At 44.2% G+C, this 26,601-nt stretch overlaps 11 protein-coding genes across 11 annotated transcripts; 7 read left to right on the top strand and 4 right to left on the bottom strand.

Annotated features, from left to right (window-relative positions):
* Positions 1-55: 55 nt before the first annotated feature.
* Positions 56-1,438, top strand: JR316_0007239 (uncharacterized protein; the record flags this gene model as incomplete). Its single annotated transcript, XM_047892982.1, has 1 exon — positions 56-1,438. The coding sequence occupies one exon, from the start codon at positions 56-58 to the stop codon at positions 1,436-1,438; it is 1,383 nt and encodes a 460-aa protein (XP_047748264.1).
* A 462-nt stretch (positions 1,439-1,900) lies between these two features.
* Positions 1,901-2,750, top strand: JR316_0007240 (uncharacterized protein; the record flags this gene model as incomplete). Its single annotated transcript, XM_047892983.1, has 3 exons — positions 1,901-1,981; positions 2,041-2,691; positions 2,718-2,750. The coding sequence occupies 3 exons, from the start codon at positions 1,901-1,903 to the stop codon at positions 2,748-2,750; spliced, it is 765 nt and encodes a 254-aa protein (XP_047748265.1).
* A 2,961-nt stretch (positions 2,751-5,711) lies between these two features.
* Positions 5,712-7,134, top strand: JR316_0007241 (Short-chain dehydrogenase; the record flags this gene model as incomplete). Its single annotated transcript, XM_047892984.1, has 9 exons — positions 5,712-5,826; positions 5,892-5,914; positions 5,975-6,141; positions 6,202-6,237; positions 6,303-6,376; positions 6,444-6,640; positions 6,692-6,823; positions 6,888-6,974; positions 7,030-7,134. 9 exons carry the CDS (start codon positions 5,712-5,714, stop codon positions 7,132-7,134), a joined length of 936 nt encoding a protein of 311 aa, XP_047748266.1.
* A 246-nt stretch (positions 7,135-7,380) lies between these two features.
* JR316_0007242 (uncharacterized protein) lies at positions 7,381-8,832 on the bottom strand (the record flags this gene model as incomplete). The annotated part of the gene is made up of 4 exons (XM_047892985.1): positions 7,381-7,499; positions 7,552-8,454; positions 8,508-8,764; positions 8,813-8,832. 4 exons carry the CDS (start codon positions 8,830-8,832, stop codon positions 7,381-7,383), a joined length of 1,299 nt encoding a protein of 432 aa, XP_047748267.1.
* A 298-nt stretch (positions 8,833-9,130) lies between these two features.
* On the top strand, positions 9,131-11,227 carry JR316_0007243 (High-affinity nickel transport protein; the record flags this gene model as incomplete). Its single annotated transcript, XM_047892986.1, has 13 exons — positions 9,131-9,186; positions 9,260-9,356; positions 9,419-9,437; positions 9,500-9,521; positions 9,714-9,732; positions 9,792-9,864; positions 9,919-10,004; positions 10,066-10,197; positions 10,255-10,285; positions 10,339-10,442; positions 10,504-10,847; positions 10,913-11,036; positions 11,093-11,227. 13 exons carry the CDS (start codon positions 9,131-9,133, stop codon positions 11,225-11,227), a joined length of 1,242 nt encoding a protein of 413 aa, XP_047748268.1.
* Positions 11,228-12,587: 1,360 nt separating this feature from the next.
* On the bottom strand, positions 12,588-12,913 carry JR316_0007244 (uncharacterized protein; the record flags this gene model as incomplete). The annotated part of the gene is made up of 2 exons (XM_047892987.1): positions 12,588-12,817; positions 12,877-12,913. 2 exons carry the CDS (start codon positions 12,911-12,913, stop codon positions 12,588-12,590), a joined length of 267 nt encoding a protein of 88 aa, XP_047748269.1.
* Positions 12,914-13,649: 736 nt separating this feature from the next.
* Positions 13,650-13,871, top strand: JR316_0007245 (uncharacterized protein; the record flags this gene model as incomplete). Its single annotated transcript, XM_047892988.1, has 2 exons — positions 13,650-13,762; positions 13,790-13,871. The coding sequence occupies 2 exons, from the start codon at positions 13,650-13,652 to the stop codon at positions 13,869-13,871; spliced, it is 195 nt and encodes a 64-aa protein (XP_047748270.1).
* A 1,079-nt stretch (positions 13,872-14,950) lies between these two features.
* On the bottom strand, positions 14,951-16,257 carry JR316_0007246 (Mitochondrial phosphate carrier protein; the record flags this gene model as incomplete). The annotated part of the gene is made up of 7 exons (XM_047892989.1): positions 14,951-14,991; positions 15,060-15,246; positions 15,300-15,474; positions 15,535-15,693; positions 15,751-16,021; positions 16,074-16,096; positions 16,157-16,257. 7 exons carry the CDS (start codon positions 16,255-16,257, stop codon positions 14,951-14,953), a joined length of 957 nt encoding a protein of 318 aa, XP_047748271.1.
* Positions 16,258-16,798: 541 nt separating this feature from the next.
* On the bottom strand, positions 16,799-19,488 carry JR316_0007247 (Ubiquitin-like modifier-activating enzyme ATG7; the record flags this gene model as incomplete). Its single annotated transcript, XM_047892990.1, has 12 exons — positions 16,799-16,966; positions 17,020-17,197; positions 17,254-17,369; positions 17,427-17,573; positions 17,639-17,833; positions 17,893-18,051; positions 18,099-18,243; positions 18,304-18,620; positions 18,671-18,808; positions 18,865-19,053; positions 19,105-19,213; positions 19,265-19,488. The coding sequence occupies 12 exons, from the start codon at positions 19,486-19,488 to the stop codon at positions 16,799-16,801; spliced, it is 2,085 nt and encodes a 694-aa protein (XP_047748272.1).
* A 1,937-nt stretch (positions 19,489-21,425) lies between these two features.
* Positions 21,426-22,224, top strand: JR316_0007248 (uncharacterized protein; the record flags this gene model as incomplete). Its single annotated transcript, XM_047892991.1, has 4 exons — positions 21,426-21,538; positions 21,599-21,654; positions 21,719-22,047; positions 22,111-22,224. 4 exons carry the CDS (start codon positions 21,426-21,428, stop codon positions 22,222-22,224), a joined length of 612 nt encoding a protein of 203 aa, XP_047748273.1.
* A 558-nt stretch (positions 22,225-22,782) lies between these two features.
* Positions 22,783-23,562, top strand: JR316_0007249 (uncharacterized protein; the record flags this gene model as incomplete). The annotated part of the gene is made up of 4 exons (XM_047892992.1): positions 22,783-22,868; positions 22,946-22,998; positions 23,056-23,390; positions 23,443-23,562. 4 exons carry the CDS (start codon positions 22,783-22,785, stop codon positions 23,560-23,562), a joined length of 594 nt encoding a protein of 197 aa, XP_047748274.1.
* Positions 23,563-26,601: the final 3,039 nt, after the last annotated feature.

The raw sequence follows: 26,601 nt of genomic DNA on the forward strand, positions 1-26,601 counted from the left end.
CGTTTGCGAAGAAGCGCGCTGCTTGTTATATTCGGGACCCAGGATCAGTCTCGATATGTCACAAAACTCTTCACGGGAGACCCACTCAGGGTTGACAAGACGTATACGACAACAGTCCATCCTGAGCAATGACACTGCAACCACCCGACTTGCTCCTAATCCTTTTGAAAATATTCCAATCGAGATTTTCAACGAAATCGTAACAATGGTGCTACAACTTGAGGCGCAGTCTTCGCCACTGTTTATTTCACAAGTCTCAAGGTCATGGAGGGAAGTTGTGCATAATAATCCTTCTATGTGGGATAGCCTTGTGCTTACACACCGACGCCCAGGAGCAAAGGCTCAATTCTGGATGGCGAGGACTCAAGGAAAGCTCAGGGTCCTCACAGTGCGGTCCGCCGCTGCCACAAAGGCAAGAATTGAAGCTTGGGAGCCAGTCTTACAGCAGCTGCACTGGGAATCACTACAAGCACTCAGGGTACAAAGATGGTTCGTAGTCGACTATCTCAGGCGCATCGGCAAGGTCGATGCATTGGTCAGCCTCCAAGTTCTTGAACTTGACCGCACCAATTCTTTTTCCTCATTCCGTTCAATACAAAGCTCATTGGATTCTTCCCTACGGCATCTCACAATTCTTTCTCAGGGTCCATGGTTGGCTAATACCTCGATTCAAGCTCGAAATCTCACTACTTTGAGCCTCAATCAAGTGTCTGTTCAAGCCGGACATTTCTACGACCTACTTTTGGCCAACCCTCTCCTCGTACATCTATCCTTGGATAGCGTTTGTTACAATGGTATGCCCAAAAACATAACAATGCATCATTTAAAATCTCTTCGCCTATGCAACTATGCCCACGTTCCAGTTGACGGGCTTAAACTGCCAGCGCTCGAGGCTTTCCAAGCCGAACGATTTAATGTTACCATGCGCGAGAATAACTTTTTGGCTCGTCTCGCTAGCGGATACAGCGGTGTACTGCTAACGGTCCTCATCTTTAGTTCATGCCATGCCTATTTCAACGTCCAGGATGTTATCCCCTTTTTACTCTCTTCGCCGAATCTCAAAAACCTCGAGGTAACGGATACGCCTTCCGGGGGTGTTACATCGTTGATAGAATTCCTATCTGCACCTTACCAACCAAGTATTGTCCAATCCGACCATGCTTCTTCATTTCTTGTATGTCCTCAATTGACGTATGTCAATTTTTCTGGGTGCTCAGGAGTACAAACTGGACCCATCATGCGCTTGGTGAAGTCCCGCCTTACGGTAACCGACCAACACGGCAATAAGTTTGGATGGGATGGACATTCTCCTGCTCCACAAGCCGAGCCAATACTTTCAGTTATAATTGACTTTTGCCCTCAAATTGACCCCTCATGGGTATCATGGCTGCGTTATCGAGTTCCTAGGGTTAGCTATATACTTGCAGGAGACAATTGAGTCTGCTGATAGTTGCCAATGGCACAAGCAATTCTCGATCAAATTGTTCCTATAAGCATGACTTCGCTCGCATATGAACCTATGATATTGAGCATGGAAATCCCACTGGAAGCATGGCCAATGTTCAATACAAATGCAGGTTTGTAGGAAGTTTATTGACCGAGTATGCCCTAATGAGTTAGATGTAAAGCGAAACAAAATCAGTGGAACGGGTATAAGAAAATAAAACTGGTGTGAAACTGTGTAAATCAAGTGGAAATACATTATATGGTATTCACCGATTGTTGACATTGGAATTAGGTTAGAATATCAATCTGGAAACGCGTCTCGGACGCGACGCGACCGCGATGGTTTATATTTATTACGCCACGTGATACAAACATAATTCTGGAGACCGTGTTGGCCGATTGTTGAGTCCCTTCCTTTTATCAACCACCATTGTCCATCTGGAATCATATATATATGTCCCGCAAGCACTTTCAACTTGGCTTGAGCTACTATAAAAAAGGAGACTATCAGAATGCTCTGCAACAATTCACTGAGGTAATGAGTGTGCTTCGTGATGTAATATTCAAGTTGACTGAAAATCACCATGCTCTCAGGCCTTGAAGCATGACGGACACAACAAATATCTCATTCTGGATTCTCGCTCAGCTGTTTATCTCAAACTTGAGGACACAAAAGCAGCACTGAAAGATGCGAAAGCAACGATAGAGGCTGCCCCAGATCGGTGGCAAGGCTATGCACGCGCTGCACGCGTTTTTTTCGAAGCCAAGAAACTAGACGCGTCGCTAACAATGATATCCGGGGCACTTGATAGACTGAGGCCAGAAGAGACACAGAGACGCGAGTCTTTACATATTTTACGATGCGAAGTGGAGGCGGCAAAGTTAGAAGTGGAGCGAAGACGTAGGCTTTCGGAGGACAATATGTTCAAACTTCCTATCGAACTCTTCTCGGAAATCGCGAAGTTGGCCATCCAAGACAATGACACAAGTCCAATCACACTGTCCCATGTCTCGAAAAACTGGAGGAATGTTGTAGTCCATCTTCCCCAACTTTGGGGCTCTTTGATACTTACACGAAGGCATCCAGCGAAAAAGGCCAAACTGTGGATTAAACGGTCAAAAGGAAAAATCAAAGAACTTTCAATCCGAGCGTCTGTCATGGAGGTTCCTCATTGGGCGGGTGATTGTCTCGACACACTGTCTTGGGAATACCTTCGCGTTTTCAAGGTTCAACAATGGGACGTGGTTTCTTTTCTGCGTAATATTGACAGACTGGACACATTGACCAATATCGAACATTTTGAATCAGATCAAGCCTTGTCTATTCATATGTTTCCCTTTGGCAGAGAAGGATTTGTAACCAACTTACGACACCTGATAATCTCTCCTACTTCCTCGTTCAGGATGTCTGAAACTCGCCCTCTTGCTCTACAGTCCTTGTTTACTTTGTCCCTACACAGCGTCATCGTATCCAACCAAAACTTTCTCGACGTACTTCGAGCAAACCCTCTATTAGAGAGTCTAACTTTACAAAACGTGCACTTTGATCCCGTCGTGGTGGACGACCAAAACATGGAGCATCTCCGCCTCAAGCGATTATCATTGAAAGCCAATGTACCGGACATAATATTTGAATTCAGGTTCCCAGCATTGGAAGCTATTCGAGTCGAAAATAACCAATCATCAGCGCTAGATCGATTTCTGGGGAGACTCGCAGACGTTCCCTCGACGTGTTTAATAGACATCGCCCTTTGCTCCTGCCTATGTTCACCGGAACCTCTTGTTTTACTTCTACGCGCATCCCCAAGCCTCCAGCGCCTGGAGATAAACAATATTTCTCGGTTAGCTTCCCTTGCAATAGAAGCTCTGGCAGAAACCTCTTCCTCCTCCGCAAAGTCCAAGGAGGGCACTATTATTACGCACACCTCGATTCCTACCTGCCCGAAACTAACATACATAGATTTTTCAAGGTGTCCTGACGTACATACTGGACCTCTTGTTCGGTTAATCAAAAGCCATCGCTCAGCAGTTCCGGAATCGATTATAGAAGGTGCTGAGCAACATTCTGGGCCTTGCTCGGAGATAACCTCGTTGCGCATTGATGAATGCCCTCACGTTGATTCTGCATGGCTGCCTTGGTTGAGGCAAAGAGTCGCCAATGTCAGTTGTGTGTACATGCGGAAAAATGCCAAATTTAGACATTGATTACATTGGTGACCTCGTAATTGAAGCAGGTAAAAATTTTGTGCGGCTGTCATATTAAAAAAAATATCTAACTCTTGTTAATGATCTCAACTCAGCATTTTTTCAGGGTGGAATGCCTGGACTGTTCCCGCCACTTCGATTGAAAGACTTACAGCCAACCATCCATGTCTATGTTCAACCAAAGCCACTTTCCTCTCGTTTGCTTTTCAAATTTCGAATCTTCTATCCACCAGGCTTAGTGCTCCACTAGTCTGCTGGGGCCAGTGTTCCATCTGTGCCCCAATAGGGCCATCATTGCGGTTGAATATTCTAGTAAGCATGTCTTACTCTTAAGCTGGCCAAAGCACATTACGACGTCATTTCAACCTCCGGAGACCTCCATAATCATGTACTCGATGCCTTTGCCTGCATTACACTACAAATGTTGGCGCCTGTGTATCTGCAGATGCTGGCCTCAAGGTCGGCCTGCATCCCCGAGGGTCCGTCCATGGCACGTTGCTTAGCGAGTTGCCGTCTCTCTACTCCCTCGCAACCAAATATGCAGCATTTTCTAGTCAATACGGACAATTCATTCTATTATACCCAAATCCCAATTGTTTTTCTTAATTCTTAACAAAAGGATAAATAGCGATGTCCTGCTCATGCGCGGCAGAAACAAACCTCCCACACTCCCTGGCAGAAGTGTACACTACTTACAACAACATGGATCAATTCGTCGAATATTCTGCTCAAGAGACAACCCTTATCGCTATCTCTGATGAAGAGAGAAATGGGACGGCCGGCAATGCGTACTGCATCGTTACTTGATCCTTTACATTTCGAACTGTGCACCTCATGAAACATCATTGTAACTGCAAACAAATCGACACGATCCTTTACCCGGCATTCGGTCTTCTCATTACCCCTCTTTTGCCTTACACTTCGATAGGCCAATGATTGACATCTGGTATATCGATCATGTCTTCGTAAGTTACTCATAATTTTTCTACAATGAATAAGTTTCTTATACCTCCAAACTAAGGTTCGGACATCAGTCCTATATACCATTCTTATATACTGTTTATTTGCTATATCCTTTACCCATATCCGAAATACTTGCCATTATCTTTCACTCGGCCAGCGCCTATTTAGTTTCATGCCATTCTATTTATAACTTGATTATACGTTGAAATTTGCAGTTTGTCGCACGCACGGTGACTTTATGCCATCACAAGGGCTAATTCTTCCTAATCAACTGAATGGTGAAAAAAACTCTCCAAAAGCTTTATAAAAAAATATTGTTGTTTGAAATTGTTATTGCTAGTGGGCATCTGTGTTGAAAAGCAGTGATGTACGAAGCGCGAGAAGGCTGTATGTATTGGTGTCTCTAATGGCCCTGTCTCGGGTTGTCCAGACCTTGAGGGTCCAAAGGTGCTAGTAGTGAGCGTTGGGGTAAATACTGGGACAAAGGACACTCCAACAGACGGAGAAACCGTGTTACAAGCACCAACTTAAGGTGTTATTAAAAAAAATATCAACTGTGATGCCGTGGTTCAATTTTGGAAAATAGTGCTGATGGCACTGAGTCAGCATTGACAGCCGCCGAATGGGTAACGTCATGACCGCTTAGTATAAACAGTCACTAACCGTCTCTGACTTTGATGCTAACCGTAACTTTTATGACCGTCATCCATGGGCTGACCGCCCACCACTGGCATGATCTGTTGTTCCAAAGAAGCTCCTTTGAGTAGTAGCCTTGGGAGGAAAAACCAAATTATTAATAGCCACTGGCAGTGTTGGAATCGATCCTCCTATCCGACTCCTATTTTGAATCACGTTGAGCAGGAACGACAGTGGGAATTCCACCGACAATGTCTACGACCATCATCATCTTTCCATGCGTGAGATAGGCACCCGGCTTCTCTGAAACGCTATCACCACATAAACAACTCACAAAAAATACATCACCAAGCGTTGCAGTGGATCACGATTCCTACCATATTGAAGCTTAACGCCCCCAATATTCAACACTCATCAAGTCCAACGTCGTAGGCTGTTTCATTTTCGGCATCCTCTACGCGATGGGAGTTCTTGTATCGGTAATCCGTCAAGGATATCCTCCTAAAAGTCGCTTCTCAGTGGGCGACATTCCAGACTTGTCCGGAAAGGTTATGATTGTAACGGGAGGAAGTGTCGGTAAGCATTGAAGCATTGTCTTTATGTCTATTTTCAAAGTTCGGTATTGACTCTTAAATTCATAGGAATTGGAAGGGAGACCGTGAAGGTGAGCATTTCAATAGTTCAGCAGCTTCAATAAATTCATCTTACATTTGCGATATCAAAGGCCCTATTGCATCATAACGCAAAAGTGTATATCGCTGCCCGCAATGAGGAAGCTTCTAGGAAAACAATTGAAGAGCTAAAAAATGAGACAGACAAAGAGGCCGTCTTTCTCAAGTTAGATTTGGGTGACTTTCAGTCAATCAAGGCGGCGGTGACGGAGTTTCAGAGGTAAACCGAATGGTTACCTGTTGATTTGTACTGGGCTGCACGCTAATACGCTATATCCAGCAAGGAATCTAAACTTGACGTGCTCTTCAACAATGCGTATGTTGAAGTTCCCGTTCCACATTTCAGACAGAACGGAGACGCTAAACACACGGCGATCATAGGGGCGTAATGGCACCTCCTGTTGACCTTGTCACTGCTCAAGGATATGACCTTCAGTTTGGAACAAACACGTTAGGTGCGTGCTTTTAGTACTGATGGGCAGATCTTGGTGACCGGATATATCTGACCTGCTGTTGAAACAGGTCATTTCTATTTTACCACCCTCCTCCTTCCTCAGCTCTTCGCCGGAGCAAAGTCAAGCCCAGACAACAAAGCAAGGGTCATCAACACTGCATCAGCAGGTGCAGAACTAGCCAGTGGTATTGACTTTGATACAATCAAAGATGGCCCTAAACGCAAGAAGAAAGGTACTCATAGGCTCTACCTCCAGAGTAAGCTTGTGCGTTTCTTATCCAGTATGCAGTATGCTTCTTGAATTGATGATATCTAGGGAAATGTCGTCTTCTCCAATGAGCTGGCTCGAAGGTACGGCGACAAAGGGATCGTATCGGTCGCTCTTAACCCTGGAAACATCGAATCCAATCTTCAACGTCATCTGGGCTACTGGGATGGCTTACTTGTCGTAAGTGTCGAACTTGATCAGAATTGACAATGCCTGTTTAATATTTGACATGATATATCTTCAGAAATCAATCTTGTGGCCCCTTCAATACGGTGCATTGACTCAGCTATACGCTGGAACAACTCCTGAAGGTGCAGAATTAAACGGAAAGGTATGCATCTTTCACACTCAAGTCATGTAGCTTGGTAGATTTATTGGTTTTTTAGTATCTAATTCCTTGGGCACGCATTGGAAATAACCTTGCTACAGCCACACCTAAACTTGGAGAAGAACTTTGGAACTTCATGGAGGAGCAAATCAAGGACGTATGAAATTAGCGTGATTAAATATGGTATGAAGCAATAGCAGCAATCATCACATCCGATTATATTATTGGAGTCAAGCGAACGAGTGGGTGGGTTGGATATGGTAGAAGAGCAGTTATAGCATGGTAGTGGTATATTAGATGTTGACTATATTACATGCATTTCCATAGTAAATATTGTGGTGTGCAATCCTCGATCTATCTACTCTAGTAAGGGTGCGGGTACTAATTAAGAGGTATCAATTTACCGCGTTCAAGATTGTATAAGGTGCAATATCGATTTTACGAGAGGCAGGACGATGAGTCTAGTGGGGCTCAAGATAGGAGGGATAACTAATCCTCCCCCCAATCCACGTCGGTGCCATGCATTAACTTTGGTGTGACAGTCAGCGAAGGTTATAATGAGCGTTGAAAGAAGACATACTCATAGGTTGGGCGAGAATGAACATATCAAAGTAGACCCATAGACGACCTGGCCACCCGCCAACCTTTTTGCCAGTGAACCGCCTCCATAACCGTTCAATGATCAAGATGGGACCTTGCATGGCAAAGAACAACGTCGGAAAATGATCAAACCCCCTGCCCATAGAGTACATGGCGCATTCGTGGAACAAACCGGATGCAATGAAAGCACCAAATAACATTCCGACGTTCCCTGCCAGCCACTTACCTGGGTATCCACCGAATACGAGGAATGTTTGCCGCAGCAGCTGATGCCACCTTTTAGCCCAAAATTCGTGCATGGATTCAGAGATCCATGGGTTTTCCATGACAGGAGGCCAGGAAAGAGGTGATCCGTCCATAAGGCCTACAGCAATGAGAGTGATAAGGTCGTAGACCATGCCAAACCCAGAAAGTAGTGCTGATCCGGTAAGAAGGTGAATTATTGTAGAAACAGTGTATCGAGCAACTGGTGCGAGTTCTGGATAAAACATGCTTCCTCCCAGTGGTTCACCGACGCCAGGAAAAAGCTTCAGTAGAGATTCCAAAAAGTCGAGTACGAGGAAATTTTTGATAAAGGAGTCTAAAGTTGCCTTGAGGAAAGCCGAGCGCTCGAGCGGACGTGTATGCTTGGGAATATGTACTCCCTGGCCGAATTTCCACTGGAGGCCTCGAAGTGTGTGTGCGACTTCCATTGCATCGTAGAACCAGGTGGCAACGTATGGATGTCCGGCAGACTCGATTGCGTACCCATTTACAGTTCCATTCAGAGTGTCCTTAGCCTTTCCCTTCTTGACTCCAGGACGACTTTCGCCAACCTTCAACATTCCCTCTTTATTGAGGGCAAATTCGAGAGATTTAGCAATAGCAACAGCTGCAAATAAACCTATGAAAAATTTTCGGTTATTCTAGTTCACAAATAATGTGACTGGGACGAACATTGACCCCAATTATAAACATTGAGTTCAGGTATTGTCCATGTAAACCGGTATGCAGCAACAAGTATCGACGTAATGACACTTGGCAGCATGAGGAGACGAATGGTATAGGTGTCAGGTCTCCGTGTTAGATATGCCAGAAAAACAAATGGTGCATAGCAAAGGACAGGATATACTGCAGTACTCCATTTGATTGGTATTCGGTGCTGTGGTTCTGGCACTATAGTCCGGAACGCTTCAGATGCGCCCCAAATAAGCCTGCAACACAATGTCAGAATATATCTGCAGCGAAAGAAATACACATACTGGTGCTTGAGAGAAAGCATGTGTAGTTAGGATGTTGCTGAGGGAGAAACAGGCGAACAAGGCATGTTTATTTGCTTTCTAAGGAAGAATCATCATAACCGTCACCGAAGGCCCACCGTATTGCATACCGCTTCGCTAAAACCGGTCAATGACTAAGCATAATTATCATTCCTTGGCATGTGATCTTCGCGCGATGATTGGTCTATCCTGATTGACTTGCCAGACGAATGGCTCGCGATAAAAGATTTGAGGCTAAGAACTGTGAGATAGCGTCTGCTTGCTTGCCTCTCTATTCCACTCTTCAGTGTGTGTTGGATCATGAGAACACCTAGATTGACGCTGTTTGGGCGCTCAGTTTTGTTGGTTACTTGCGAGTAAGCATGTCTCTTAGTTGATTTGGAGGGGTATCAAATCAAATCAAAGCCCCTGATCTACCCACTATCTCAGAATCGCGGCCAATGCCATCTGTTGGATCGTAGCAGCCATATTGTTTAGGAAACATAACGAGAGTCATTCGATTTTAGGTTTAGCCTTATTGGCGTGGGTGAGGTCTAACTTTTTGTGTTGCAAGTTTCCAATTCCTTACTATACTGTGACCTCCAACAGACCCTGGGATTAAGGCATGGTAGGAGAAATCAGTTCATTGACTGCTGATGACTAGAATGTAATCTATAATATCTACCGCAGCGTTAGATGCTGATCATATCAGGTAATTTATGATCGTCTATCTGTTTATGTGTGAGTCTCGCCATTTTTATAGGCTCACAGTACTCAAAAAAAGGAATTACAAGGCATACCTTTACTGCTTACGATAAAGTGCAATCGATAATGCTACAAGAGGGCTGATAAACATTGGGCAACTTTCAGTGACTTGTGGATTGTTTTTCTCCCTTGGACATAGTACCATCGTTATCATTGTGGTAAGGATTTACTTACGATAAAATGCGAGTAATAGCACAGCTGATCTGTATGATACCAGAATATTGCCATCGCTATCTCTGCTGATGTTTACAACAGAATAAACGGTGTTGGAGAGGTCGGAGGAATTGTCGGTAAGTCCCTTTGATGCATTGTCGAGGCATTAAGATATCACATCAAAAATTTAGGCGCGGCTGTATCCGGCTCATTCCTGTTTATTGTCGGTCTTGCTAATACAGTGATACTATGGAGAATCATCAGGCGCCGGAAGCAGGTACGCTGTTACGTTGTTTTTAGCTGTTCTTCAAAGCATAAGCTTATGTCTTTAATCTCAGCAAAAGATTCTCGAGAAACGAAGGCAGAATGGAGAAGAAGTTGAAGACATTAACCACAATCCTAAACACGATCATATGCTTATGATGCGTATCCTGGGACCTATAATCACATTTGTCAACCGGCCGTGGAAGGTATGCAAAGGTTGATCAAATTGTCAAAGCCATGATCTTATCAGATTTTTTCTACAGATGTACCCCGTTGGAGTGCTTTTCGGATTCGGTAAGATTGTAGAAAAGCAATGTCATGCATACTAATTCAACAAACATCATCAGGATTTGATACGGCTTCTTCAATCGCTCTAATCGCAGTGTCCGCACTCGCAAAAAAAAGATCTGATGGGTCCTCTATACCAAGCGGACAAATTATTATACTTCCTGTAAGGATGAAACTTTTGTGTCAACTTTCAATGATGACTGATGATAAGCAATGTGATACAGCTTCTCTTTACAGCAGGAATGACTCTGGTCGACTCAGTCGACTCTATCCTGATGCTCTATTCGTACACGGGATTCCCTGAGCGCACCTTACTCATCTTCGCGCCAACTTCAAAGGAAAATTCCACTGAGGCCACTCTTCAAAGTGAAAAAACCGATGCAATCAAGGAGAAATCGGCCGAGATAGTGCAACAGGCTGAAGAAAAAACATCGACGGATAATAATAGCCGTCCTTCTGTTGAGCTGGAGACCGACAGCACCGTAGAGCGGGATACACGTGTAAAGATGAATGTGATGTCTGGGCTTAGTATCATTCTCACCCTCATGAGCATTCTAGTGGCATTCAGGTAAGCGCCCACTGGCAAGGCATCACAATGACATATTAAGGTTAACCATCCCCGCATGCTTATAGTATCTCATTGATAACTATTATGAGCCTTATTGGAGAGCAGTGTGGTGCCTGTGTTTCTGCCGCAGAGGCGGATGATGGTCATGGAGGCGGCCTCGCAGGACGTTGGTGGAGGGGATGGGCGCAGGTAAAATGTCCTCTAACATGTCCAAGAGCATTGACGTCAATTCGACCCCGTGATAGGCAAGTGAACAGTCAGGGTACATCGGAATCGCTATCGTCGGCGCTTTCCTTGTAATTGTTGTGGGTTGGTATTCCACTCGTTGGGTGGCGCGGAAATTCAAAAGTGAGGCGTTGCCTCCGAGCTTGCATGCCTAGATTCTCTCTCGGAACAATCGAAAATTAAATCGAGAATACAATTCAAAGGGACCGTTATACAACTCTCATTTGGAATGCGCGATGTTAAAATATACACCAGTTTGGAGTAATGGAAAAATTGGATAAAAAGTCTTTCTCAAGCGCCATGGATACTTGAGAGAAGCTGAAAATTATAAAGAACGAAGATAAATGCGATTCCATCCGAGGCCGGATTCCATTGGAAATTACTTCGGAGTTGAGCTGGGATACAACTGACGCATAGATAGAGTTTGAGCGTTAGTGGTGGAAGCCAAACAATTAAATAACTCACTGATGATATGACGGGTAAAGTGGACCCAGTTCTTTAATGGACTTGAAATTTAAGCCACGATACAGAACGAGTTTCCGGCACCACCAGTTCTCTCGCCGTCAGAGGGGGTAGAAACGACGACGTCACCGGAGCAATTGAAGTTGGTGAAGGAATCCATTGAAGTTGTTGGGTGTAGAAGGTTGCCTATATGTTGTAATAGTGCTGCCTGGATCCCAACACATAGTATCTAGAGGGTATTTTATATACCTGAGGACAATAGCTGATGGAAAGATCCTTTACACGTCCATAAAACCTTTCCAGTCGCGCCCGCTACAATACTCACACTAAAAGGCCATCGCAGAATGGTTCGTTGAAGCGTTTTGATTGTTTAACCATCGACCTCACTAGTACCATATGGCCATAAACCGTTCCAGGCCGAATTACAAATCTTGTTTACCAGCCCAACAGGGCACAGCAAAGTTGAAGTTTTTATGGTATAAATTACATACAATAAAGAGGAAAGTTGTTAATTTAATTTTTAAACACGTGCAATTCTGGCGGAATGGAGAGCGTATTATTCAATAATTGTTGTTAGGTACCTTGGATCGCTTTTGCATGGAGCTGTTGGACCTACAATGACCTAATTTGGAAGTTCTTGTGTCTCCGTACCATGGTGTGTGAACTTAATAAAGACGTCCTTGATCTGTCAAAGGTTGACAAATTCATATGATCATGGTCGGATCACAGCCACAATAAGACCTAGGATCAAACTTCAGAACAGCCCCTCAACTTACCTCCCATGGGCAGGTATTGTTCAGGTACATAATTTCTTAACTGTAATCTCGGCGAAGCCGTCTTTTCGAATCAGGAATTTCGTATCTAAAGCTTTGAATTAAGTTTTGATGGCTCAAGTGCTTTTGTAATACAGAACCCGGGCTTTGCTGCGTAGGTACGCTTGATTGATAACTGTATACACTGATCCTGGGATTTTGAACTTGAATGCAAGGTTCTGCATCACAGCTTCCTTGAACATGCTTAGATCTGCTTTGATTAAGTTCCAAGTATTCGGATTCAAATAAATTTAATGAACAACCGAATGTAAGGTATTTCTAAATAACTACCAAAGTGGAACAAGGTAAATTCAAAAATAAGACCAATCTGGAGTAAAGAAAGGATCTGATTAAAAACTTTCCTCAAGCGCCATGGATACTTGAGAGAAGCTGAATAACATATAGAACGAAGATAATTGCGATTTGGGTCCGGGCCATTAAATATAGGCAATTTAAGGTGAATCGGAATGGCTTTAATACAAGTATAGTTTGAGTTTGGTGCAACTAAATAAGACAACTAAATAACTCACGATGATATGATGGGTAAAATGAACCGAGGTATGTCATTGTGAATGGCATACAATTCAAGCTACGACGCAGTATGCGTTTCCGGCGGTCCCATTTCTTTCGCCGTCGGAAGGGGTAGAGACGACGACATCGCCGGAGAAGTTAAGGTTGGTGAAGGAATCCATTGAATTTGTGGTGTGAGAGAGGTTGGATCAGGTCGATAACAATGCTACCTGCACACGCTTGGTTACTGGGGGTTATTTTATACCTTGAGCACAATAGCTCGATGGAAGATCCTTTACAGGGCCACTCACTATCGGGGCTCGGTCTGTCGAGGTCTGCTTGGTAATCTCGTTAACAACGATACCAACAAAAACCATACCGATACTTACAACGATGTACACAAAAGGCCGACTGAGAAATGGTTCGCAGGATGGAGCGCCTTGATTGTGTACCCTCGACCTCGCCAGAAAACAATTATCATACAACATTCCCTCCGCGCAAATCAGTCCAACGGGCCACTGCAAAACTGAACTTTTTGTATTTAACATGAAGCCTTGGTCAGAGCTCTTGGACCTCAGACCATGACCTATTTTAGAAGTTATGACATATAAGGTGTTCCGTGCCATGAGAAAATGCAGACGGCGTATTAGGCGTATGTGTAATGCTGCGGCTGCGGTGTTGTGAATAATTATATCTTATCAGATAACAACGTGACTGGGAAAGAATATCATCAACAGAAATGATAAGGAATTATGAGAATCACACACAGTAAACTTCGCCCTTGCTTCCCACCATGCCTGTCGTGGAATTTGTGTGGTGGAATGGGACGGAGGAATTCCTTGGAAATCTGGATGCTTTATTCAAGCCCACCATAAACCATGTTTCAAAGGCTGATGGATGCCTTCGGTGAGTTGCCTACAATTCCTATATTAGGAGAAGCATGCCCCAAATTGAAACGATTCTGTTTGGAGGATCCTTTTTGGCGTTCAAGAAAACAAAAGCATTTTTTGGATGATTGTCGGTACTGCACAATTAGGATTTCTCGGCCATTTAGAAGACCTGCTGACGTGAGCCTAGTTTGGCAGAGTCATGAACACCATCAAGCGATGATGGATCGTCCAGATTATCCACAAATGGTTGCCCGATTAACGCCCTACCTCAACGGGGAATTAAAGATGAATCACGTCGAATTCAATTCTGATACAGACATTGCGTTCAATTCGCCTAGAACTGGGATTTTGTTTTTGTCGTTGAAGGAAGGTAGCGCGAGTAATGAAATGGAGCGCGCATTGGAACTTTGGGTGGACACAACTGCCTCGAGTAAAAATGCCAGTCCACCGATTACATGGGGCCCGACGCACGAAGACCCAAACAAATGGATGGTGCTTATTGGGTGGGGTGATAATTATGTAAGTTGTAGTTGTTTCTGATCTCTTGTGTAGAGCAATTCTGATCACCTTTGGCCCTTCAGACTGGGGGGGACCTTGCGATTAGTGACAAATTAAGGGATTTACATTCCTTTGCGGATATAGAAGTACTGCACCTGAAATTACGAGGTCCAGAATAAAGAGAAACTTCAAGTTTATTCTGGATAAATCGTTCGCGATTTAATTGGTGTCGAGGTGTGCTTTGGGTGTGCTCAACTAGAAAATAATTGGTGACCAGGGAAAAGTGAAGCAGGCCGTCACGCCGATTCAAGACTGTATTCCCACGGTTTCCCAACACAATTAGTCGAAGACTCGACACTCTGGTTGCACTCTGGAAGTGAAGTCAACAAGATGACCTGAAATTTCTGAGTTGACCTATGGTCCTGGACTGTTTTGGACACAATCCTTTTTCACCAATTGCCAGTCTTAATCAAGTTGACTGTAGTTCATAGGTGTCTCTTATGACAGTGTCTGATGTTCAATTGCTACTAACTAACCGGCCGCTAGCCTTTGTAGGCACCTATGTTCACTATCTGTCATCGGGTTTGGATGCCACGCAAAACTCATTCTGTTTATGTGAGTATATTACTTTTATTAGTAGTATTAAAGTACATTAAAACCTAAAGATTTTCTAAAAGTCTAGATTGGAGGGGGAAATATGTCTATATCACTCTTTGTGGATTTCCAGTCCCGCTGGAGCACCAAGCGCTGTACGGATATTGGATCATCAATAAATGAAGTCTGGATCATAGCGGCTCGATGGAAATGTTACGCACCATCTTTAATAGCACCATACATCAGGAATTGCGACGATACAAGACCAGCAGTCATGATCATCCTAGGGCCAAGGCCCGCAAACAATCCTTTGAAGCCTGCTTCTCGTGCAAGGACCGTTAGCCGATGAGCCATAGACCCAGTTGGACCATGTCCCTTATTAATTTGCGATAGAAGAGTATCGGCAGGCTAAAGGATTTGTTAGGGGCATACTTGTGTAGGAAATAAGACGATGCACGTACGTGACTGAGGATTGCAGCTGCAAAGCCGGCAATAATCCCGCTTCCAAGAGAGATACCGAATCGCAAGGTACTCGACTCTGCTATCCTACGCTTTTGGTCTTCCGTTGTACTTCGCAGCACAAGTTCGTGGCAAAATTCATTTACTGTGAATTGACCAACAGCGTACGGTATTTGTCTAGTGATCGGGTCAACACATGTTGGATAGTATCAGGGTTGGATTCGAATTGAGACTCACTTGCAGAGGATGGGCAAGAACCCTGCATATAGCTCACGTATACCTCCTTCTCTGGCTATCCGCGTGAAGCCGGAAACAAGGCCTGTTGCAAACCCCCTCTCAGAAACTAGTCGGATTCGAGTCGCTTCTAGTGGAGTTAACAGGATATCTGCAAAAAACCTTCACTCAGCTGAATAAGTGATTCGATTTCATCAGGTTTGAAACCGCAAAGCTCACTCCGCAACTACAGCCGCTCCTAAATATATCGCAGTACGGTTTGCGACGGCGTTCTCCTGACTTCCGGCAACTTGCACAAATGTCTTCTTCCAGTATTCGTACCCCGCGAATTTGGCACCTCCTTGGGCAAGGTATCCAACAGCTGTAGGACCAAATCCTGTGAGAAAACCACGAGGTCCCTCTGCTGCTAGGAGCTTCCGTGAACCAGAAACGAAGGAGTGCCCTTTGAACGTCGGGTCTATTTGAATACGCGTTTTAACGACATCAATGGCTACGAATGTGATTGAGTAAATGCTTTAAGCTACTATAGGATGTACACATACGAGTCATAGCTCCATGGCTTATTCTGAAATGCAAATTGAAGTGGTGAGGTAGAAAATCCAACAAATCTTGAATGATGACGTACGTGCAACATAGTGCTCCTGCTAGGAAGAACGAGGTATAATCCTTGCCTGTAAATTGAGGAACGAAGAATGGGTGGGGGGTCGATATCTTGGAATCTGCCATTGGAGAATAGGTACTTGGGGTATGATGAGGGAATACATGGTTCGAATGCTCTCCTTTTCAGCAAATCCAAGAAAAGACGTGCATGGCGTTTGACCGTTTGACGTCACTCTTCAATTGCCCTCCCGCGTTCTCGTCGGTCCGGTAAACATCGGCCCTGAGGCCTCAGTGCATTTCCCACCGACCTTTGTGTAAGGCCACTTGACAAACGTCGTCAAAGTTAAAGCGAGCACTGACGGGCGCATAGCGAGCTGCAATGCCTTTCAATTGATTCAGTCTAGTCGGGCATAAATGGTGTCTACGACCGAATTTTTGCCCCGGAACGCTTGTTCCGTACCTTGTCCGTACCGCGTTTTTGCAGAATCTTGTACTACATTAACAAATGGTTTTAGACTATAACGGAAGACAAAATCGTGAGCTTATTAACAACATGAGGGTATCCTTATCACTTGTGTTACACAAAATCAAAACAATCCGATGGTAATACACGCACTCAAACAAATCGATTCATATCCATTCCCCGCTTCCTTGCACTATGCAGACTTCAGAAATCATCCTCCTCATCATCGTCTCCGTGCCAATCAACGCTCTCCAGAAGCTCATCGCCTTCACTGTACAATTTATCCAACCCGGTTAGCGTTTCTAAATATTTCGCATCGTTAAAGGCTTCCAAAAGCATGGAAAAACCGCGTGTTTCGTATGCCTTCAAAACCTGGTAGAAATCGACCTATGAGATACATTTAGTGATAAAGCAATGAATCTTACCGTTTCACTACACCCCGTACACCTATCATACGCAGCACCGACAAGGGGCATCGTTTTAAATTGACCCAAGAAGCCACGCAATTGATGAGGCACTACGCCCAGCACGCCGTTCAATCCCTCGTCAGGTTCAGAATTCGACGAATTGTTGGTATTTGGGGGCGGTGCTGGGGCGAAAAGTCTATACACAGTCATAATGCATTTCAGTCGACCTTGGGTTGAGATAATGAAGGGTACCTATCGGGATGCTGAAGAAGAGAGGCAAGCAACTCCACGGCCGTTGCTGCTGCAATGGGTGCCAAACCTGGTCTAGTTACAGTGCACATTTGGTCAAGGGTCCGGTCGGTAAGGGACTATAAAAATATCATTCGTCAAATCATCAAAAAGGTGCACAGGAAGGCGTTACTGACATCAGCAGGGGCGACGATGTCGTTGCAATAGTAGCACCCCAATTTCTGGTGGGGTTTCCCGTCCTTGCCTATGGATAGCGAAGAAGCGCGAGCGCCATGCCGCATGACAAGGTAAGAGTCAAACCCCAGAGCAGCATTCAGCACTATCTACATGGAATTTTAAGATCAACTCATTTTAACTAATAGATATTTATTGTAAAGAAACGGCGTACCTTCCCTTTCGACGCCGAGATCACAGTAGGAAGCCATCTGCTTTCTCTGGAGTCCATGAGAAGAAAGACGGCGTCGTGGTCATCGATCAACTTTTCCATTTTTGCGACATCTGCTATAGCCTGCGCCATAGATGCAGCATTTGATGAAATAGGGTGTCCTGGCATAGGTATAGAAATGGTGTGGCCGGTGGCATTCTGCAATTAAACAAGATCTGAACTGAAGTGCTTGATGATTATTGAAAGATATCCCTTACAATTCCAGGAAATATCCTTTTCAATGCTTCGGCTGCAGCTTCTGCCTTGGGCTTTCCTCCCTCCAAGCAGTCTGAAAACTCGAACAACGGTTGTCGGACTGGATTTGAAAACGACACCTTTCCTGAATCAACAAATGTAATAGTGCGTACACCCCAACCCTTTGAAGAATTAGCCTACAAGAATCTGAGCTTTGTAAATGGAATACCATTAATGCCCTTGCTACATAACATCCGAGTGTGCCAGCCCCCAAAAGCAAGCATCGAGTTGACGAGATTTTATCTAGGTCAAGAGAAGGCAAAATGCGCCATCGCATGAGTTTTAAATTCAAGTCAACAGCTTGAGAAGCCAGCCTTGGAATAATGAAATGTGATCAACACCTAAGGATAGACAGTAAAGTAGTACGTAGATACCTTGATGGGTCCATCATGGGTGCCAAATCGGCTACACGAGGTCCAAGTTTCCCTTGGGGATTCTTCTCCCAACCCACGGCAGACGGTCGAAGAGTAGTTTCTGTTGCAGCCTTTGACTCGGCGCCTTCGACGGTAAGAAGTCCAATTTGACTTTTCCAGGTTGAATTGGGAGATGGGATTTCGGTATCACGCCAGCGCAATATACGAATCGTCGACGTAGCCTCGGGATACAAAGCACGCAAGTACGCAAGAAGGTTTCTTAGAGGCCATCCAGGATTGTGTGGATCTGAAGAGGGATCAACGAAACCAATTGTGCGCTGTTGAAGATACCATAAGATAATTTATTTGATAAATCCAACAAGATTACCTCTTGATGAGGGGTGGATGCGTAAAATTGTTCATATTCCTCTACTGGTGAAACCACGATGTTGCCTTCATTTTGCTTCAAGAGAAAGTATGGCAGTGGGTTATTGTGCGATCTTAATTGCGAATGAATGGAAGAGAGCTAACACCGAGTCGTTAGCATGCAAATTAGAAAAAGAAAAAAGGCTTGTTACTCACAGTGTCTCCACCGATCTCTTCCTCGGCGTTCTTCCACCCATCTTCGTGTATCTCCCATGCTGGTTTGGAGACGAAAGCTGGGAACGCGAACCAATAATAATACTTGTATTTCTTGAGATCAGCGAACGTAATGACAAAGAATCTGTTAAGTTGGCTTGTATCACGCGTCTTTAGGATATGATCCCAGATCTAAAATAGAGACAAGGTAAGGCGGGAAAGCTAATGGATGCAAATCCTTACCAGCTGGGCTTCTTGGTTGAACAGTGCTGTTTTATCGGCTGCTTTGAACTCCTCGATGGTATTATAGTTCTTGAGAGTACCATGGGCAGACACCGAACCGTGTGGAGGTCTAGAGGTCGTACGTGAGGATTATACAACTACATCCAATTTCGTAACTCACTTGAAATGGGTATCAAAAGACTCTGTTCCAACTGTTAGATTGCATGGCAGGGTGATCTCTTGTCCAGTTTCTCTATCAATCACTGTCCTTCCAATAGAATAAGATCCGGTTATAGGTACGGCAACGTCAGAAAGCTTCAAAACATCGATCTTGAGATCTGATAGCTTGTGCCACAAAGACGGCTGCACAAGGGATGAAAATGGCGCAAATTGTAGGATTGGCATTATGAACAATTAATTTCGTTAAGCTGTTAAAGCAAAAGCTATTAACATGAGGCTCTTCAGGAAATATGACTGAAAGGCTCACCAAATAGACTTCGCGATACTATGATCTAGATATCAACAGTTTGGTTCAGTGGTGTAGGATGAATGCCAAGTTTCGTTCAGAGGAAAAACAATTCGTGATATATGAAAGTTGTGGGATATGCAAAAGAGCTCAAATGGTAGGTATCTGTGTTGTTGCTATGGCGTGTATCAGAGCAAAACAGGGTGAAAGGAGAGGGAACTTTGTATGAACTAGCATGAGTCTGGACTCGTACTATGCTGCTCGGCATCTGATCTTATCTAATCTGGCCAGTCGCAATGTCAACAAAGCAACACTTGGCGTCGCTTTACGTTTTTAAACTCCTTGGCTTTTGACTGCAAATTAAACTTTACACATGTTCCTCTGTTGCGTTCATAGCACCCCAAAACGAGCTCAAAGTCGATAATTGGATTCATAGACAAGTTGACTGTCTGACGTGACGGTGGATATACAGTTGCAGCGTAATGGGAACCCACCTTTTTTAGTCCATGGTCGATCCCCGTGTCTGTAAATACGATGCTGACTGAAACTCCAAGAAACCCGACATCCAAACAGGGAGGATTATTTGGAGATTACTCTTTCTTGCCGTTCCACGCTCTAATGCTCTAGAACCTGATGGTCAAGTTCCCATATTGCTTGCGCGGTATGTACTTAAATCAAATTTGCTCATGCTTTCCCTTCTCACATACACTGCACTAGCCTTTCTTCCAGATCCTCGTATTGTTGAAGGAAATCGATTCGATTTGGCACGCCCATTGTTGAAATAGTTTCATGGTCGAATTCAAACGTGTATACTGCATATCCTGCCGTATTTAACCTGGCCTTCAGAATTTCTCGCCAACGGGAATGAAAGCCCTATATACGCACGTTTTTTAAAAGGATGATACACTGTTATACCTGGTTTATATGGACGGAGTGCATTCCGGTCTGGCTGAAGAAGATAAAAAGGACAAGTTTCACAGGTTAGTACTGGAAACCATATGGCAAAATAATGTATATGGGCGCTCACGACATGCGCACACAGTTTGGGAAACAATGGGACACCATCTAGCCCTCCTGAATCATCCTGAATACCCTCTGATTTTTTGGCTTGGCTTTTTTTCGGAGACGATGGTTTGCATATGAACCATGTCCACTTTTTGCAGGACCATACGTCCACCTTCACTACAGGCATCACGAAAGAAGAATTGATGAATGCATTCAGTCCCAAACAGTCCCCCTGGCCTGGGATCCAACTTCGGAAGACGTTGATAAGTTTGTTTCTTAGCAATTGGATGGGACACTCGCAGCTCTCAGGTAAGAATTCCCCAATTTATAACATGCTTGCCTACAAACACATCGACCTTTAGGTTCGTCGAAAGATCAGGGACCAACCCTCATCTCATCCTTTTCTTTCAGATTTACGTAGGGCGGCCGTGCTCAAAATATTTTATGTCAATTTTTCCAGACACCTTTGAAGGACAGGAATGTTTTTGTTACTCCTGTATCAGTAACTGTACCAAACACTATATCGGACCAACGTTCACCCGGAACACATTTCGCAAACATCAATTCGTACAGTCAATTTCAACTCTGACTAGGACATTTCAAATGTTCTAACACTGAAGTCGTGCTTGCAAGGCTCGACAGAAATCAGGTCTAAACTTCTTCGTCACTCGCCCCAACATCTTAAGACGGCAATGCGGAACACGACCGTTGATGACGAAACCTTGTCTCATGTAGGTTAAACATGTCCCTCGAGTCTCTGAAACATACCCCACAGCGATGGCCCGTATAAGAGGTGATCGTCTACCAACGACTCTTTTGCATCCTCCCGTACACCTCATCTCCAAACGAGCTTATTTACCGTGTCATCAAAATGCCTATTGTCGAAATTGCTCACTGGGCCGCTGTGAAGAATGTCAAGGAAAATGGTTGCAAGTTGTTGAAGCCAGCTTTGGAAACCTTGAAGAAACAAAAAGGTTGTCTTGGGTGCGTTTCTCCCTGTGCCACCGCGGGCTTATTTCGTATCTTATATGTGTTTGGTGATAGGGTTCGCTACGGTTTTGTCGAAGAGCATCATAAACTTTTTGTTTATCTCTTTGTTGGTCAGTTCGCTCAACCTATTACTATGACCTACGTATCCTGATCATCGATATGGGGTGCTTCTAGTATGGGATAAATACGAGGACCATGCAGCTTTTATGAAGCAACCTGATTACCCAGGTGTCCTTGGCATCGAGCAATGCATTAGCGAAGGCGGAATCGACGTGAACCATGTCGAATTTACTGGAGACTTTAACAAAGCTCTGAATGCACCTGTCATGGAAGTATCCGTTATCAACACGAAGAAAGGCACGGTTAAAGAACTAGTCATTGGATACATCGACACACTCGCGGCCAAGGTTGCGGCCAAAAATGTCAAATACGAGCCGACCTGGGGAACTGCGAGGGAAAACGACAATAGGTTTTATGTTCTCATTGGATGGGACAGCGTAGACGTTCGTGTTTCCTCCCTCTTTACTCTTTATTTACGTCTTCTCACTTCGGTATACCAATCCCAGGCTCACAAACACGCGATCAATGATCCCAATTATTTCCATCCATTCGATGACGATTTGAAGGCTGCAGCATCTCTCAAAACCTTCCACATCCATTTAGAGAAGGAAAAGACCTGATTCATAGCATTTGACGAGGTTTGGTCAAATTTTATGTATAAATAACTTGCGATGTATCTAAGCCTCACATCCAATATTGACCCTCATTTATGCATAACACAACCGTGAGCCAGGCAATCGACTTTCTACTCATGTTCCGACGCGTTCTTTTTCTATTGCGGTCATGTTCACGTATTTTGTGGATTTTGGTAGATGAACAATTAGTAAGTGAGTGAGACGTGTGTAAAATCTTGTTACGAAGGACGCGCCGGCGCAGTTTTTACATATTACAGTATGTCAAACTTTTCTCTTGTCGAAGTTATCTTAATAATACAACGATGCGAACGAAATTCAGGGTGCTTCGGTCGATTTCCTGTTTAGGATATCGAGCGGAGAAGGCAATTCTCCGAAGTGTTATCAATATATGTCATCGTTGACTATATAAACACTTGGATTTCTCCACAAACTACTGGCTATCCTCAATTCTACACCTGTGAGTACCTAACGGCCCTCAAACCTTCTCTCTCGTTGATGTGATCATACAGATCAGTTACAGTTGTATAGTGATCACATTCCAGTATGCCCGTCGTCGAGATAGTAAAGGTGTCTGCATCCGAAGCATACAAAGCCGATCCATCGATATTAAATCCAGTAGCAAAATTTCTGTCGACAGTAGATGGATGCATTGGGCAAGTTTCCCCACATCTGCTTTATGCTATCCTAGTTTTTTGACTCCGTTTAGGTCATACTCTGGCTTGGCAGAAGAAGACGGAGTGACACTTTATCTCCTCGTCGGTTAGTTCTTTCAATATTTCATTGCTGAGAATATCTTGACTTATTATTTATATGAAGTATGGGAGACTCTTGAGCATCACAGAGCACTACAAAGAAGGCCCGGGTATCCTCAAATCGTTGGCCTCGGCCCAGCCATCGATGGTGAACTCCAAATGCACCATGTGGAATTTAACAAAGATATATCAAGTGCCCTAAATGCACCTGTCACAGAGATTGTGCGCCTGGCTCTAAAGCCAGGGGTTCAGACTGCTACAAAGGAGCGTTTATACGAGCTTTTAAAAGACGGCGGGGAAAAGATTGATGCAAAGAATACACACGTACCAGCTATCTGGGGACAATCTACGGAGGATACTCAAGTATTTTGGTTTCTTTGTGGATGGGATAGCGTGAAGGTAAATAGTTTTTCCCTTGCTAATGGTCAGCCTTATGAACTTTTTATCGAAGGTTCATACCGATATTATTCACGGCGATCTGGCTAATTTCGCGCCTTTTATCGGTGGGATAAATGAAATCGGAGACACAACGGTATTGCATGCTAAGCTGTTAAAGCACAGCACAGACTAGGGATTTGAAAGCTTATTGGATAAATATGACGGCTTTTGGTTGGACTTCCAACTGCCATTTGCCTGGAAGTTGATGTATATAACAATCGAAAAATATCTGGTTACTAAGGTTCATAAAAAATTGATGTTGATATATCTCAGCTCTCACTTTCTGTCTCATGTGAGGTTTTATTGGCGGACGTTTGTCCTGGGCCATTGAGTTCCTAACGCCTTTTGGATTTTGTCGCGTCGCGTCTGCAGTTAAGGTCACGTGCGTTAGATAATTGGTCACGCTGTTTGCTGGCCATTTTCAACACTGACTGCCTGGCTTGCATTTGACCGCCTCAATTGAATCTTTCTATTGGACTTTGAAGCATTGGCAGGCTTAGGCCCCGTTCGGTAACCCTGTTAGAGTCGGTTAGGTTAGGTTTTCCCCCGCCAAATTTTGCGCCAAGCCGAGCCAAGTCGGTTACCTCTGGTTACGTCTGTCACGCTATGTCACTTTTTGGCAGGCAAAACCGTGACAAATCGTGACAAAACCTGACTTAACCTAACCTAACCGACTTTAACAGGGTTACCAAACGGGGCCTTAGTAGTCAACTTCATGGATGTGCATCTTGCATAACTTGGATTCGGAGCAATGCCAGCAACATAACATCCCCCTTTTTTCCGCTGAATTAGACGCTCAACGTCACCTTGAAAGCGCCCGACCTGACATTTCGGGTTACTCGGACAAATTTTTTTAGTCATTTCCCAACTTCAAAGAATAATACGAGGTCTTCTTTCAAATGGATTACGAATGGGTTCGGGTATACGGACCCCATCCTATCCATCCTCAAGTACGGATATAGTCGTGTTCTGATACTTAAATCGTTATTTCTCATTCACCGGAATAAATAGTGATGACTCATTAATAGAGGTGTAATGGCGCCTCCAGTCGACCTCCTGACTGCACAAGGATATGATCTTCAATTCGGGACAAACACACTTGGTAAGCTTTGTTTCGCAATTCTGGCACGGTCAGCCTTAATTTATGTGTGTCAGGTCATTTCGATCTCACCAATCTTCTTCTTCCTCAACTCCTGGCAGGTGCAAAATCAAGCCCGGACGGTCATTCAAAGGTTATAAATACAGCATCATCGAGTGCAGAACTCACCAATAAAATTTGATTTCGATATCATCAAAGATACCCCCAAACGTAGAAAGACGGGAGCACAAAGCCTCTATGCACAAAGCAAACTCGTGAGCTCGCTTCATCTGGCAAATTTATAATTGGTTTAACCATCGTTCACCGCGTAGGGGAATGTTCTTTTCTCGAATGAACTAGCTCGCAGATATGGTGACCAGGGAATTGTATCAGTCAAGTCTTCAACGTCATCTAGGCCCTCTTGAGGCTAGAATAGTCGTACGTGTTAAGTCAAGCAGCCTGATGTTCTGGCCTTCTGAACAGCCGTACTATATTTCAGAAAGCAATCACAAGGCCTCTCAAATTTGGTGCGTTAACACAATTATACGCTGGAACAACATCCGCAGGCGCAAAATTGAACGGAAAGGTGTGTAGCCGTGTCTATATTGCGTAGGCAAATTACTCACAAGCCTTTTTTTGTAGTATTTGATTCCTTGGGCCCGAGTTGGAAAAAATCTCTCTGCTGCCACACCGAAGCTTGGAAAGCAGCTGTGGGATTTTATGGAGGAACAAGTTCAAGGCTTATAGCGACGATACAGAGTATAATTTCTGTCAACCTTATTTGGATATTGCTTGAATACATCCATTGTACTACATTACCAAGTCTGGTCAGTCGCGCATGACCTATCGCGTCGCGTGCATAGGTACTGATAAAAAGGAAGGAATATCTTTGGCGTAAAGACGTTGAACGAGTCTAACGGTCACTTAAATGGTTCACATTTGATATACAGTTATTTCATTTGTTAATACAATGTACAAATTCCAAACGGCTTATTGTAATTTTTGACCCGGGTAATAGTAGTATAGAAGCCATATTGGAGTGAAAGAATCCAAAAAGAACAACTCAACTCAAGCGCCGTGGACGGGCATCTGAGATGTGCTGACATAAATGAAGAACGAATAAATTAATAATTGGTGGAAGTTGTGTTTGTGTGCGGTGACTGTACCGGAGCAACATGAGGATTTGACTGAAAGATAGGTATACGAGCGGCTTACTGATGGTATGCCGAGTGGTGCGACAGTGTTATGATAGATGAGTTGGAGTACTCAAGCCACGACGCAGTAGGCGTTTCCAGCCGTACCTCCGTGCTCGTTATCGGAGGGAGTAGAGACGACAATGTCGTCGGAGAAGTTTACGTTGGTGAAAGAATCCATTTGATGTGGGTGTGGTGTGGTGGTAAGGCTGCTAGTGAGGCTTCCTGGCCATCTTCCAGCGCATACAGGCCAATTTTTATAGATGAGAAAGACAATAAGATTCTAAGAAAAAAAGGTGTCCCCCTTCAAAGGAGGAGAAGAAAGAGCGCTGTGCCCATTATCTAGTTTTATTCTTCTGTTCACAAAAAGTCTTCTCTGAAAATGGCGCAGGGAGCGGAGACCGTTTGAATGTGCGTCTGGATAAGTACTATACCAACTTCCTTGGATAATAGATAAGGTGCACCGGTCCCGAGCAATATCGGACAAAGCCAAGAATTTAAAATCCATACAAATTAACTGAATGTATGAAAAATGAGATTTTCCAACCCCACTTTTGCTCGGACCCGTTGTTTCGTATAGAATGGCGCAGGTGATGTACACGCCATCTAACTCAAAAAAATCAGAGTTTGGATAATCCTGCCAGGCTAAAGAAGATACAATCTAAAATTACCTTCGTACAAAGGCTACTTCACGAAATCGTGGTGAGGTACAGTTATACTGCATTACCCAGCGAGAGCACACACGCGTTTAGGGGCTACGGCACGTCGCGTCTACCCCTGAGAACGTTCCTATTAAAGTCACGTGTGCGTTCGAGAGAAGTAAAGGGGAATTCAAAAGGTCCACGAACCTAAAAACGCAATGATGCCATTCATTCGGAGTCCATTCCCAGCTTAACACTTT

The sequence above is a fragment of the Psilocybe cubensis genome, chromosome 6 (genome assembly GCF_017499595.1).
Source record: "Psilocybe cubensis strain MGC-MH-2018 chromosome 6, whole genome shotgun sequence".
Classification (NCBI taxonomy): domain Eukaryota; kingdom Fungi; phylum Basidiomycota; class Agaricomycetes; order Agaricales; family Agrocybaceae; genus Psilocybe; species Psilocybe cubensis.